The 16,680-nt window shown below is 32.3% G+C and overlaps 1 protein-coding gene across 5 annotated transcripts in view; it reads right to left on the reverse strand.

Annotated features, from left to right (window-relative positions):
• The window catches only part of LOC144836809 (fucose mutarotase-like), a 20,923-nt gene extending 4,605 nt beyond the window's left edge, over positions 1–16,318 (reverse strand). For 3 of the 5 annotated variants that reach the window (XR_013611375.1, XM_078691678.1, XM_078691677.1), the window contains exons 1-4: positions 16,212–16,318; positions 5,637–5,705; positions 4,938–5,008; positions 1,411–1,512 (exon numbers count right to left, since the gene is read on the reverse strand). Coding sequence is in view for 4 of the 5 variants with exons in the window: in XM_078691678.1 (XP_078547804.1) it covers positions 1,411–1,512; positions 4,938–5,008; positions 5,637–5,705; positions 16,212–16,296 (327 nt within the window). In the remaining variant the exon portion in view is untranslated. Of the gene's footprint in view, positions 1–1,410; positions 1,513–4,937; positions 5,009–5,629; positions 5,706–12,857; positions 12,926–16,211 lie in introns of all 5 variants that reach the window. The other 2 variants (XM_078691680.1, XM_078691679.1) reach the window with 2 other exon arrangements.
• Positions 16,319–16,680: the final 362 nt, after the last annotated feature.

Here is a 16,680-nt window from a genome sequence, read left to right on the forward strand (position 1 = left end):
AATATTTGTTAATAAATAAACAACTAAAAAGCACACATTGATCTAAAATGATATCTTTTTTCCCCCTACTACTATATAAACAATTATTAAATAGTGAACTGAAGGTCACATTAAAAACAATGTCTCATTTTGTGGTGAGCCATCAGAAATTTTTATTGATCAATGGTCAATTAACAGATTAAATTTCTGCTATTACAATATACTTAAAATCAGGTCAAGTGTCCCATCTCCCACTGAATAATGCGCCTACTCATCATTGTAGTGGGCAATCCATATGTAAGGAGAAGGCATTCCATACGTAAGGAGAAGGCATTCCATACGTAAGGAGAAGGCATTCCATATGTAAGGAAGGCACTCCATATGTAAGGGAGAAGGCAGTCCATATATAAGGGAGAAGGCACTCCATATGTAAGGGAGAGGGCACTCCATATGCAAGGGAGAGGGCACTCCATATGTAAGGGAGAAGGCACTCCATATGTAAGGGAGAAGGCATTCCATACGTAAGAAGAAGGCATTCCATACGTAAGGAGAAGGCATTCCATATGTAAGGAAGGCATTCCATATGTAAACAAGGCACTCCATATGTAAACAAGGCACTCCATATGCAAGGGAGAAGGCACTCCATATGTAAGGGAGAAGGCACTCCATATGCAAGGGAGAATGCACTCCATATGTAATGGAGAAGGCATTCCATATGTAAGGAAGAAGGCACTCCATATGTAATGGAGAAGGCATTCCATATGTAAGGGAGAAGGCATTCCATATGTAAGGAAGAATGCACTCCATATGTAATGGAGAAGGCATTCCATATGTAAGGAAGAAGGCACTCCATATGTAAGGGAGAAGGCATTCCATATGTAAGGGAGAAGGCATTCCATATGTAAGGAAGAAGGCACTCCATATGCAAGGGAGAAGGCATTCCATATGTAAGGAAGAAGGCATTCCATGTGTAAGGGAGAAGGCACTCCATGTGTAAGGGAGAAGGCACTCCATATGTAAGGGAGAAGGCACTCCATATGTAAAGGGAGAAGGCACTCCATATGTAAAGAAGAAGGCACTCCATATGTAAGGGAGAAGGCACTCCATATGCATGGGAAAAGGCACTCCATATGCAAGGGAGAAGGCACTCCATATGTAATGGAGAAGGCATTCCATATGTAAGGAAGAAGGCACTCCATATGCAAGGGAGAAGGCATTCCATATGTGAGAGAGAAGGCATTCCATATGTAAGGGAGAAGGCACTCCATATGCAAGGGAGAAGGCACTCCATTATGTAAGAGAGAAGGCACGGAAGAGGAGGAGGAGGTACTACAAAGCCATAGTAGCTACTGAATATTAAAATCCTAATTTCATCCAAGTGTCACATTTCCCACCACAGTAAACATGGAAAAAATTGATAATTATAATTACCTGTCTACCTTCTGCCTCTGTTAACATTTCTTTATATATTTCCCAAACCGGAGTTTTTAACTTTCGCTGAACATCACTATCCACTAACTGCATCACCACTGCCTGAAATCAAAATATAAAGAGGGTGTTACCGATTTTTACACCTGGCGGGTGATTTTTAAACCTGCAATATGGCGAGCGTTGGATTCGAACCCATGACCTCACGATCATTAGACCAACGTCCAACAAACTGCGCCACATGCCCTTATGATAATTGCCACGTCTTTCTGATGACATTAAAATGAACAATACATAATAATAAACAGTAGTATCCTTATTATTAACAACCTTATTAGGAATTTTCCTTGAATAGGGATGTTCAAAAAGAAGGGTAAGTATACAGTATGTCTAAAATGTACATTTTAAAGATATACATTTATTAAAGGGTAGTACTGGGTATTTAAAGGTTCTTCTATTATAAAATATAAATCTTTGCTACACAATTGACAACAACTAAAATGTTAATGTTGTTCGATTTATAAAGCGCTTTTACAATCAAAAGATTGTCCCAAAGTGCTGAGAGAAAAAACAGAAAGAAATTACAAAGAAAAAAGATGGGTTTTTAAAAGTGTTTTGAAAACTTTATTCGTCATGGGTGGTAAAGCAGACAGAGTGTTCTGAAATAAGTCCCCTTTTCAAAAGTGGCGCTACAGGAATTTCATTCATAACATAGGGATTTTACTGGGTAACTACTTGTTAACAGTGTAAACATTTCAAAGAAACATTATCTTCATACAATCTAAATTCTGGCTATCATACTCAAACATGTGACGAGGAACAGCATCTAGATTGGTTGGATTCAATATATTTGATTATGATCCCATCAGGGCAAACTAAAGGATTGAGTTTAAAGGAACATGGTTACGGTGTACAGTAGAACAACTATTATGGGGACACCTTCAGGACCAAAAGTATTTCCTTATAGAGTGTAGTGTTCCCTGATTAGGCGTTGTGTTAAAAAGTATTTTGCACCTCATGGGGAAGTTTTCCTTAGTGGTGTCCCTTGCATATGGGTGTTACAAAGGAAGGTGTTACTGTATTGTAAAAACACATACAAATTGAATATAACTTATAATGCCTTTGTAGTCAATTTCCAAAACTTTTCCAGCACTAAAGCCTTGTCTACACTATCAAACTTTATGTGACAAAAAAATGTGATGTGCCCATATATGGACACTATGATGTCATATCACTACCATATTTGGGCACATCACTACCATATATGGGCACATCACATTTTTTTGACACATAAAGTTTGATGGTGTAGACAAGGCTTAACAAGTGCAATGTATGGGATGTAAAACCAGTAAAGAGTAAAATAAATTTCTTCTCTGGTAAAAGATGTTTCATAACTTTTAATAGGAACGAACATATTACAGCTGTTAATACAGACGTCACTCAAATATGATACTTTATCAGCAGTACCTACAGTACATGCCACCAATTCTTTTCTTGTATTTACCCATTTCATTAAATAGTAATATTGCATTGTCATAATAAATAACAAGGTCACCTTATGCAGGCATCCAGTCCGTCGATCAAGGGGGTGGACCTGATACCACCCGGCCCGGAAGTATCATGATAGAGTGATAGTACAGGTATTTACTATTATTCTCACTCGTTTTAAAGGTTAAACTAGTAATTGAATAAGTTTTTTCCACATGAATTAAAGTTTATATTCTATTTTCTTGATATATACAAAATACAATGGGTTCAATGACTGGCGTAGGAGTATACCAATAGTCCCTTACACCTAATCGTATTCCAAGAATCTAATTGACTAACTGCGTCTGACAGAACAGAGCTTAATCAAAATATTTATATTATGTTTTCCTTTTACCTACACACACTTCCTAAAAACCTGCAAACAATCGAAATACAGGCTTGACACACTTATATTGTTCCTATTGTATCATTAAATACATTTATAGATATGAATGAGTCACTGGATTTAATCAACTGAAAGTTTTCTTTTCTTCAACTTTGTCCCTGATTTTGTTCCAATTTCAATAAACTGCCACAGTATGGAGGATTGACATATTTGGTAATTTCTATTGTATCTTTTTTTTGCATACATTTACATATATTATATTTTCTTTTCTTTAACTTTTTCACCTTATCACAATGCAAAGTATGACATACTGTTTCGTTTTGGGACGGTAGACGAAGGAGACATTTCCAAATCTGTTACAACCTACCTTCATTTACCATCCCAAACTGAAGGTTGGTGAATAACCCCTGCAAAGGGGTAGTGTTTGTGTCATGCGCATACTCCTTTGACAGCTAAAATGACATTATGCACTACTTTTTTTATATCTATTATCTTAGCTTTTCCCATTAAAAGAAAATCCTTGATCTGCCCTGCCAGTATACTAAATTAAATTTAAACTTCCTAACATCCACCAATACTACAATATACTTCCAAACAAACAGAATAGATGTGTACATTTTTTATTATAACAAAATATTATCCAGCGTTTAAACAGAATAATCATTAACATCCTACACACAAACAAACAGTAAGTATGTATGTATTACTTTTCCTGAAAAATTAGGGAATTTTAATACAAATAACAGACTCATAAACAAACACTTATTATATTTGTTCAATATCTATAAGCTTGTAAAAATGTGTATTTATAGTCTTTCCTAAAATACTAATAGACTGATAATTAACTATTTACTACCGGATATATGTTATATTTATTATTATTATTACAAAAACAAAAAAAAATTGATTTAAATAGTAATTTAAGTAATGAATATTAATTTATGAACACATATGTTACTTTATAAGATTAACTAGAAATCATTTTTTTTTGTTTCCAGGCCTAATTGGAATGATCCCTTTAAAAATAAAACGTATATATTTGTTACTAATTATTATGTTTTAAATGCTGTTTTATTATAAAGGTATACATATTTGGGCACATCACACTTCTTTTTAAAAACTAGTTTGATAGTGTAGACAGAGCTTTACAGTAAGTAAGTTGACCGAGTTAGAATTCACCTTAAATACTAGATCAATATTTAGTTTTTTATGGTATAAATCTTAAGTTCAACAAACCCTTTTAAGTACTGGAAGTTTCTTCAACTCTCATGGGTACTAAAAAAAAATTGCTATACTATTTCAGGGTATGTTATTTCTGCAAATTTAGATAATTGAAAAAGCAGCATAATTTAATACATTTTAAAATTTACAATACATAATGCAAATTGATATTATTTACTTTACTTTATTCCATTACAAGTCTACATAATGCTACAGTAGCAGTTTTTTAATGTAAAGAATAACTACAAGGCTTTTATAACTGTAGCTATTGCATCAAAAAGTAATTCTCAGAAATATATGTGTGTGGGGGATTACCACTTATATGATAGGACATTGATTGATTTACTATTGATAGAATACTACTAAATGTGGTGGTCTAGTGGCATGTCGTGAAATTAAAATAGTTAATATACCAAATGCACAAAATCACACTTACAGGTTGATCCACATAGGTGTCTAATGGTAAAAGTGTCAAAATTGCCTTCAGAAGGTCTGGAATTTCATGGCCTATTAAAAAAAAAAAGTTTAAAGTCAATTTAAGAGCCAAATAAAGCTACAGCATGGCCCATACAATGTGGTGTAATATAATCCATGCCTTATGGATTATGAATTAGAGGAGAGAGGATGTACATTTTCTAAAAATAACTATTATCAGTTTTAAGGGTTTATAAAACCCTGAATGTCTAAAATTGTTGGGTCAAATTATCGTCCAGCAAATGGAAGCTTGCTTAGCAAATGGACGCCTGCTTAGCAAATGGATGCTTGCTTAGCAAATGGATGCTTGCTTGGCAAACATTCCACCCCTCGACCTCGCGCGGGCGCATCTTGGCGCCAACACTGCTTCCATCTTGAATCGATGTCGAAGGCTCATAAAATAAATATGGCATTCATTATTTGGCACGGATAGAGCTGTTATATTATAGATGGCGCACTTTAAATTATTTAAAAAATACATAAGCCTTTAAAAAGCTTTGTAAAAAAAAATCAACATGAAATTAACTTCCAATCGGGATGGATTCAAATTATGCATGATACGTAATCAACCAATCGAATGGCATGGATAATTTGAAACATGATGTCAACATTGATACACAAAATGTGCTAAAAATAGAAAAAAAAAAAAGATACCTCTTACCGTCTGCACGTATAAGGATTGGTCCTGATTTGCATATTGAACTTGAAGGAAAGTTTGCATCAGCCAAAACTATAGAGGTGTAAAAGAAGGGAATAAAGAGAGCGTTACTGTCTGTCTACCAGGGTTTGATAGTAGTATGAGTCATGTACCAATCTTTTGTTAAAAAGCCCCTGAAGGTGCAAATGGAATGTCAACCTGATCATACTATTGACAAATTATACGCCTGATGTAACACCAAACAAAATATCTTTGAAATATAGGAATGTGCGTTTGATTTGGAAATTCCTTGATTTAGTTCCTCTTGAATGTTAAAATTGTGATTATTTTGTTATTCATCATCAAAACCACAGAACTATCAAATTTCAAAATATTTTGATAAGGGGTGTGATTTGTGTACAAATAGCCTTCTGGACCACCTCACCTCCCAGCAATACAATAGCATTAAATTAAATCATACTATTGTTTGTGATTTATTTTTAAAAAGGAAAATTGTTATGATTGAAAACATAGCAACAATATACATATCACTAGCCTGAAATCATACTACCTACAGTACAGATGGGGATTTAATATCAATCTTATATAACGCTTAATGCTCAAAGCTTTTAAGCGCTTCATATTATTAATTCCCTCGGTCATTGGATCAAACACATATGAACTGCTCTCATAAATACAGTATGCAGCTAGTAATCAGTTGAATTGTGTTTTTAGACCATACTGGGTACCCATTGACAACTAGGCGGAGAGAGAGGCAAGCCTCTTAACAAAGCAACACACTGCGCCACATACCCTTACATTTAATATAAGCAGTGTGTCCAGCAAAGTAAACAATAAAATACTGTATGGAGCGCATTTTGACATGCAAAATGTACTTGCTCAGTATGTAGTATAATAATAATAATAATATCCTGGATTTATATAGCGCCTAATGTTGTGAAACCTCTAAGCGCTGAACATTATTACCCCAGTCTTTTTTTTGTTGATCAAACACGTATGGAAACGTAATATAATAATGCAACTAGTAATCAGCGCAAAGGAAAGTATCTTACATAATCGCAAGTTGTTCTTGTTAATCTCCAGACCACCACAGCCAGGAGAAACTAGGGTTATGAGGGCCCCTTGATTGTCAGCATGTTTAGGCTCACCCTCTATAAATAAGGTTAAATAAATAAATGAAGAATGCTAATATAATACCATAAAAATAATAAGTTGAATAGGGAAAATTTTTATTTTATTTGACGAGCGATATGATTGTTCAGTGTGTAGGCAAATAATGGTGTCTGGACAACTCCAAAATAATTGTGCAAGTTACAATTTAAAAGGCAATCTAAAGGTTAAGTCCAACCTCTATTTAAAATCAGACCATACACTGATGTGAATGGTTGTATTAAGCTCCAATTGTGCTATATGATTTTCATGATGTGATTTATTGTTATAAATGTCACATGTGATGTAATAGTTCTAATTACCCACTCAACCTAGGTTCTATTTATATCATGTTCATATTTTAACAATAGAGTATACATATGTATAGCTATTCCTAATCCTCCTTAATTAATAAATTAGACAATTTTCTTAGAAATGCTGTACTGTAAATATGTGGTGGTAGGCACCACAAACATTTGTTTAATACATTTTGATCATGTGTTTAGCAGTTTTTGTTAAAAATTATAACCTCATTACAAGATGTGGCCTAAACCTCTGGTGCGATATCGTGTGACCTAAACCTCTGGTGCGATATCGTGTGACCTAAACCTCTGGTGCGATTTCAGTCATCGTGTGACCCACTTTAGGATGCTAAAATAATTATTCACCTAATATCCTCATTATGGGTGTGGTAACCTACAAGATAATTGTTAAAATGTCAATTTATATACAAAGATGAATTTTGCTCACATCATACCATATTTTTGTGGTGGTGTAATGTTTGTTATGGTCTTTAGAATATTCTAGAACTTGGTTTAAGATCACCTCATCAAAGGGTGTGTCCTGGAACTAGAATATGAGACAACTGTTAAAATGTACATTTTGATACTATCTTTTGATAAACTTATATCCTCAAATAACTTCCATTGTACTAGTACCGGTAATAAAATGGTGTGATGTATTGTGTGTTATGTCTGTATTTGTTTAGAACTCGGCATAATAGGCGTGTCATACCACAAAATGATCGTATTAACCAATCAAAACTATTTAAACAATATTGGGTTGGCATAGCATTGCATTTCTATTAAATTTAAATTCAATTTACAGCACACCCTAATTAAAAATACCTTAATACCTAATTACTTCTTTTGGGAGGTGAGAAAATTATGACATTCTCAGAATCAAGGCGACTAATTGTATTTAGTCATAATTTATAATTGTACTACTGTAATTTCAGGGGGTCTTTTTGGTCTTAGTATTCGCATAGAATATTCTAGGCATATTATTATTCCTAGAGAAACTCAACAGTTCTTTTCAGAACTATATATACAGTATGTGATGTAACGCAAACTTTATATCAACATATCATTCCGTCATGCAAACTTTCAAAGGAGCCCCCGTTTTAAAATAAATATTTTATTATTATTATAAACAATACATTATTAAATAAAGTAATAGTACATGCTTAAATAATGTAATAAGACATACTATGAATTTTTTATTTTTTTTGCAATATATTTTACAATTTCTAATTATTAACAATTTAATTTTAATTTCATTAATTTATTTGACCAAAAAAAGTAACAGGTCAGGAAAAAAAAAGCGCCCTAGGCCACTATGACTTAATGAGTCAGTATTCCTTTATAAAACATAAAAATATAAAAATTTGGTAATTATGAAAAGCACTATTTAATACAAATAATTTTTTTTTAAATTTCATGATAAAAATATTAAATTAAAAAACAGTAGTATTATACTTTTAATCAATGTGGAATGACTGTATTTAGAGATAAAGGTGTTTAGAAAAGAAAGTACTGCGGAATCTTTGATAAATAATGGTAATGAATTCCACAAGACCGGGAACTCATGAACTGCAGTGTATTGGAGAGCAACTGTCTGTGCAAAGGGATGGATGATAGAACTCACAAAACAATAATCATGCTAATAATATTTTCAATAAAAAAAAGAAGAAAAACAATATTTTATCATGATTTTGTATAAAAAGATCATGGTACAATTCCAATAAATTTAAGAATAATATTATGAAAATGAAACTAAAGTTTATTTCCTTTTTTGGTATGATGCCTAATATGGTATTATTTGTTTCGATCATTAAATTGCAGAGACTCCCATAAAGGAGAGGTTGTTGAACCAGGGATAGTAAACATTACATTTATTATTTATTTGTTAAATTTTATTTCAGATTTACTGGAATAATATAAAAACAATTAATACTGTATAATGAAAAACAATGTACTATTCTAAGTTCCTATTTGTCTTATATTTTTTATTTCAACACATCGGATAGAAGTATCTTGCAAAATACAGGGTATACTATATTAATAAAGGTATTTAAGTCGTGTTTGGGGGATACTGAGTGGACTACAGTAGGTCATGATTAATAATAATGATAATATCGAACATTTATACAGCGCAATATGAAAAGAATAACTATTGAAATAGGCGAGTTTTCAGGAGAGATTTGAATAGAAAAGGGGAGAAAAGTTGGTCCCAGATCTCTGGTGCCCGATTAGGCACGGATTTAAGGTTGGTTCTATGTGGTGTTAACATAAAAGGATCCGTTTAGATTGAAGACCTCTGCGTAGTGGGACATATGGTTTAATAAGTTTGTTAAGATAATGTGGAGCCGTGCCACAAAGACACTTTATGAAGAGGGTCTTGTACTGTATACACTCTTTAACAGGCAACAGCAGAAGGCCAAAGGGCTAGATGGCGTATATCTCTACTTACTATTCTTTATCAGCAGGTCAAAATTGTTTGTATACTGTGTACTGTAGTAAATTTTAAAAAAAATATGCAAGTTTCATTGATAAAATAGTGTACAGTAGTATTTGTTTCAATAATAATAATAATAATAAATAACATTTATAAAGCGCAAGAGACAAAGGTTTCAAAGCGCTGTGTTTTCCAAGATCTGTGCAAGTAGTAGCGTGTGATTATGCTTCTCTGAAGAGATGAATTTTGAGTTTAGTTTTAAATGTGATTACAGATTTTGATGAGCGTATTTCGAGGGGTAGAGTGTTCCAGAGTTTTGGGGCTGCGACAGCGAAAGCACGATCACCGTAAAACCGAGTTCTGGAACGGGGTCTAGGTTTTAGAAGAAGTCTGCAGGATGAACGAAGCGAAGAGTTGGTTGACGGAGTAATGATGTCACATATGTAGGCTGGAGCACATCCGTTTTATGCCTAAATAATAACAAAGTAAATTGTACTTTGAACAATTCCAAGATCTTCCTGTTTAAAAAAAAATATTTTCACAACCACAACACATGTGTAACTGTCAGTTTGTTAGCTAAGTTATTTGATAGGGATTTTCCATTTTAATTGTATGATTACATAGGAATGCCATACTTTCATTTGTGTTTAAATTTTAATTACTGTACTACTATCCTTATTATTTGTTGTGGGTAACTTGATCAGAATTGTATTCACATAATATAATATTTAGTTAAATAGGGATTTTCCATTTCAATTGTATGCAAAAGCCTGAATGCCATAGAATATTTATTTGTTTTTATTTGTGACTACTTTCCTTATTTGTTGTGGCTATATAATATACACCATTTGAACTTACAGTTTTGGTGTTAAGAGTTTTGTCTTTGTCAATTTCTTGTATTACAAAGACAGTTTTATTCTTAATCCTACAGGAATAAAGGTAGGCCTAAATATTGTAGCTTATTCAGGTATTTAAAATATGTATGAAGGATATCCTCTATGAAATGTTACCTAAATTCTCACTTTACAATAGAAAGCTTAAAATTGGTTTATTATATCCGTTCCATTGTATTGTTGACAATCATATAGCATCATGTGATCATTTTTCAACGATTATTTCATGTTTAAAATTCTTAAAAATTATGGTAGTTTTCTAAGAAAAATAAACAAAACCCCGCCAAAAAAAACCCCCAATATGATAAGATCAGATACTGTCATGATTGTCACGTTTACTTTATAACTTGGTATATACATGAAATTTAAAAATCACAGTAAAATAAGATTTAAAGACATAAAAATAAAAAGAATCTTGCATTGAAAAGGTCATGTTCAGATTCTAGTATAGAAATGAGCTGTTTAGGAGCTCATTGTTAAAAAAAAAGTTGTTCATATCTTGGTGCTAGATTATGGAATACTCTAGACTAGAAAAACCAATTTAAAACGCCACAAATTAGAATTTTATTTTGAACCCCTAAATGTAAAAAGTAAAGCTTTTGTTTATATACTTTTCTCTCTTTTTTTAAAATTTTTAAATTAGTAATGTATAAGTTGATCACAGCCTTGTAGAAGAACACCTTTGTGGTGATACAAACATTTCCGTGTTAAAATAAAGTATTTATTATTATTATTATTATTATTATTATTTGTACTAAGCCTTGGAATTATGTGGTAGGGTGCCAAGTTCCATTACACACCACAACAACCAGGTACTCATTTACAACCGAGTGAACTGGGTCTTTCTGTATGACAGTCAAGTGTCTTAACCACTTGGTTACCCAATTCTAGGCGTGGTATAAACAGATTATAATTACAAATTTGAGTTTAGAAGGTGTGGGATAAGTTATACAATTGATTTCCTGCATCTACAGTACATTTCTTTTAAAACAGTCGCCCAATGTCTTAACGGTGGCTATTAAGATAGTTAATGTTCGCTCTTTCAAAAACACCTTTGACCTTTATAATAAAAAAAACCATTTAAAACATAATCTAGTGTATAATGACCAGTAAGATGCATTAAAAGTTGTAATAAAATAAAGAAAAACTCTGTCTACACTATCAAACTAGTTTGACAAAAAAGGGGTGATATGCCCAAATATGGTAGTGATATGCACAAATATGGTATTGATATGATGTCATCATGTCCATATATGGGCACAGCACATAAAGTTTGATATTGCAGACAGGACTTTAGAATTATCATTACTGATAATAAATCAAATAAAATAAAACAGTATTATAGTACTATAGCTTAATTAAATTAGTAATTCAGTATATAATAATTATTATTACCATGATTATAGCTGTCTAAGTACAAAGTTTATTCCTGGGTCATGTGAGTCCGCAGCCGATTACAGTATGTCTATTTTAAACCACAAGTTTCCTCAGGTAAATCAAGGTTAGCATAAAAAATAGCAATCAGCATTTAAAAGCTAAATTTGAGGAAGCTATTAGATGCTGGACTATTAAGAAGTCTTTAGTGTTACTGTACTTAGTTATCCCAATAAAAAAAAATTGATTTTCTCCAAGGATTTCCCATTTCAATTGTAGTAGTATTGTATTTTACAATAGAAAGAATGATATTCTTTTATGTTATTTTAATAAAATATCAACTGTTCTACTGTATTTCTTTCCAGTAGATATACTGTACAGTAGGACCATCCATCCAACACTCAACCAATATAAAAACCTATTGTTTGGTAACTATTTAAATGCAATATGTAATCATATACGTTCACAGTTTTTTTGGAGAGATAAAATTAAGCCTATCATCAAAAATTATTTTTGCCCCTCTTTTTTTCAGGTTTGTTCAATTATTCTTTCTTTAAATTAAATTATTATTCATTTATTATTTCAGACAATTAAACAATATAAACATTGCCACCATTAACCATATTTTCATTGCCACATCGCACGCTACTAATGATAATATTATACATTGCCACATCGCACGATAATACTATCAATTGTTTCATTTTTAACAACGATCATTGAAACCTCCTACTGACCTAGCTATACCCACGTAACAAAATCATCATAGCCGAATCTATGTGCTGTACCACTGTAACGCAAAATTAAAATAGAAAAATCATAAAAAGTTTTAGAAGTGACTTAGAAATGTACAGTATGTCAAGTTTCTAATATGTATAGGCAGATTGTTCCAAAGCCTAGGCCCAACAGTACTGAAAGTCTGTTCTCCCCAGCTAAAACTAATAGTCTGTCAACAAGTAGGCCTAATTTATAATTTAGCTGGATTTAAGTGGATCACTCGCTCCAAGAGCAACCCCCTAGCTGTGCCAATTTAAGCAACATTTGAAAACATAGGCAATTCAATATACGGTACCTGTATAATTTTCAGTACTCACTGCTTGGCCGGAAGTCAAGATCAATTATAACTTCCTGTATAGTAAACTAGTAAACAATAAATTATATTGAAATAAATTGAAGATTTTCATTGCTATTTGTATTTGTACACCACCTCCTACTGACCTAGATATACCCACGTAAAAACAACATCAACATCATAGCCGAATCTGTGTACTGTACTACTGTAGCAAAATCAAATACAAAATGGCAACATAGCCAATTAAGTGCAATATAACCAAATGTCATAACACTCAAGTTTTTAATTACAATTGAATATTTATGACGACGCTTTTGGCAAATAAATTAAAATATTCTAAGCAAATAAAAAAAAAAACTAACTTTGATAAACGGAAGATTATTCCAAACCATAGGCATGAGTTTTAGAAAAACAAACATTTCATTTCACATTTAGTTTTAAATATTTTTCTATTTTTTAATAAAGAATTTTGCAAAGTGAATGATACTATTAACATTTTAGCGGAAATTTCTATCATTATCAGCAGTGCTCACTAAACAACATTGCTTGAAATGAAATGTTTTCAACTGTTTCTTCAACTGACTATTGTACAAATTGTTAATGCTATTACGTTAATGTTATTCCATAGTTGAGTCCAGGCACAAAGATTGGAGGGCGAGTGAGTGGCTGAGCGGTTAAGACAGTGGAACCGTAATCCATAGCCATAACATTGGCAAGGGTTCGTTCGCTCCATGGTTATCTCGGATAAGGACTATAAACCGTAGGTCCAGTGTACACATCTAGCTTGTGTGCACTTTAAAGAACCTAGTACATCTTTATAAATATCTAATAGCGCTATATAAATGTCGCATTACATTACATTACAAAGACAAATGATCTACAAGCATCAGACTGACATCATCGACATGACGTTTGGTCACTTGATGTCGCCTTTGAAAAAGTTTCCATAACTGTACTACACTTAAATCAAAGATAGCCTTTACATATGAAATAAATGGAAAAGCATACTGTATGCGGAGGACCAGAATGCATTGAATCTCACTCTGCACAACCGGGATGACCGACTATAATTTAAAATACTTCAAGTTAGGATATTTATTTGTTTATTTGTTGACCATACACCTTTGAATAAGTGGCACTCACAATATGCGGTGCGGTCCAAGAAACCATACAGAACAGAACATATTGAAAAATAAAAAGACATGAATAACTAAACTATAATTTATAATTATAATTTACAATTTAAGTATTTTTCTGTAATAGTCATGAGCCATATAGTAATTTTAATTTTCTTGGACAATAAAGGAATTTTGTATTGTATTATTATGCTATTATTATATTATTTAATATTATATTACTATAAATATTATATACTATCCAAAAAACCTATGTTATACTAATTGATATATTGAATGATGGTTACTGTCAAATCCATTTATACATTTACTTATTGTACAATGTAATGTAACTACAATTATGCTTATAGAAAAAATTAATTAATTAAATCAAATTAAATTATTTTAATTACACGATGGTATAGATTTATTATCAATTCCGGGAAGGAAAGAGGCGGAAGGGCTTTTCTAATTGCTTCCAAATATCATTTCCTTAGATTTATGTCTTTCCAATTTGGATTAGCAACCACCCTTTAGAAACCACAAGTGTAGTATTGACGTATACTTTAACTATATTACTCAATACAAGCATGGTAAAGGCTAATTAAAAGTTATTAACATTTTCTCCAGATGGGAATTCCTCGAAACATGGTACCTCGATCTTTCAAAATAATTAATAATAAATAACATGTAAAAATGTGTAAAATTGAATGTATTTCAGATTTAGATTATGTTTTTATTTTTAATAAGACAGATAATAAAACAAAAATAATCAATATATAATATCAGGGTATAACATTTTAAAGGATTAAATACACAGATATTGCCTTGGAAAAAATGTTTTGTCCAAAAATGTTTCCAAATGATAGTGTGATCAATACGGTACTGGGTATGATCAACTAATGTTCTTGTCACCAACTAGGGAAAAACACCTCACAACAGGGGACACTTTCCTGTTAAACAAACGATGAGAAATATTAGCACTATGGTCAACCGCTATTAAGGGGACACTTTGTTTTAACATCTGCACAATCAAATAAACTTGATTCGACCTGGTGTACATTTTTACGAAGAATGATCCGAAAAAACACTTTAGATGATGAATGTTATAAACTGTATTACACCAACATCGGCAATATATATATTAAGACATGTGATATATCTACATTCATCAAAACCCAGCAACGAAATTATGCTGCACATCTGATTAGATCCGATAATGATCGGATGATGAAAAAGCTATTCTTCCAAGATGACAAATGCTTGAAGCGTGGTAGAAATACGAACACGTTATTCAAACAAGTTCTCGATAATGTTGGAATGGACAGACAACCTTCATTAACAACTCGAAGGCCCGCTTATTTTGAATCGGCATTTATTTATTATATGCCATCTAGAACACAGAGTTACAGATTAAAGATATTTATTTATTATTGTTGGGTCCCAAAGGTTTAATTTCATTTCCCCTCTACTGCAATTAATTTATATGCTATGTGATTGATCATTCAGATTGTATTAATGGGTCGATAGCTACCAGCATTGCGACAATATTTTGTCTGTCTGCTCCGTTAGTTTTGGTTTAACCTGTCCTAGTTTATTTACAACGTCATTCAAATTAAGTAAGGTAATTTACGTATAACAGTAGGCTACTAAATGACATAAAGTTTTATTAAAACAATTACTTTTTAGTACCAATCACCAGTGCTATTCAAGGTCAGTTAAGTTTTAAAATCTCATCAAGGATCTACTTATGAAAAGTATTTAATATTAAATTGTTACGTGTTAATCGGTGCTGACTGCTATATAATAAGTATTATTATTACTAATTGTCAAGAACAACCAGCAACATTTATACACTTTTCTGAAAGTCATGCTTTTAATTTATTTTTCATGTCATTTTAGAAAATTCATTTTTATTTAGGCCTATATTGCTTTTGTTAATAATAATATTAATTATTGAAAAATCGTGATCGACCACATTCAGGTTGGGTACTATATCTCTACTACAATAGTAGCTAGCGGCTAGGCTTACTCTGCCTAGCTGAGCTAGCTAGCTAGTAGTAGAGTAGTAGGCCTAGCTCACACACAGTACACACAGCAGACTCAGCAGTGGTGGGTGTGTAGGTAAGCTGAACCGGTAGTAGGCTAGGCCTATTTGTAAGTGTAAAAGGGATATATTATCACATAATATGTTAATATATGTTATTCTTTTAGTACTGAAGAATGTTTCTGTACTAACCTATTTCATCTCCATGGCCCATTTGGGCCAAAGCGTACAAAAGTTCAGGAGAAATAATAGACGGTATATTCTTCAAAACAACCATTTTGGAAAAAGGTTATGGTTCAGCGAACTTGAACTTTACGTCACAACGTGCCTTGGAAATAATAAGTACACAACCTGTAACCAATGGGAAGCGGTTAGAGATTGTGACGTCAAGTTAGGGGAATTCCCTTTCGGGTGAGTTTTAGAGGCCTATAAAAACACTATATACAGAGTAAAAAAAGAACTACAGCTGTATTTTTACTTCCATATTATATATAACTTCCACATTTCAGTTATCCACAACTGGACTATCAAAATGTGACGTCACATCGAGACCCTACTATACAAGTTTTACCAGAAAAGTAATCACTGTAATGATTTTCCAGTATTCAATAGGCTGGTTTGCTATGTAGGCATAAAATAAATCCAATAAAATCAGTAATAA

Source organism: Antedon bifida, chromosome 3 (genome assembly GCF_963402885.1).
Source record: "Antedon bifida chromosome 3, ecAntBifi1.1, whole genome shotgun sequence".
Taxonomy (NCBI): Eukaryota; Metazoa; Echinodermata; class Crinoidea; order Comatulida; family Antedonidae; genus Antedon; species Antedon bifida.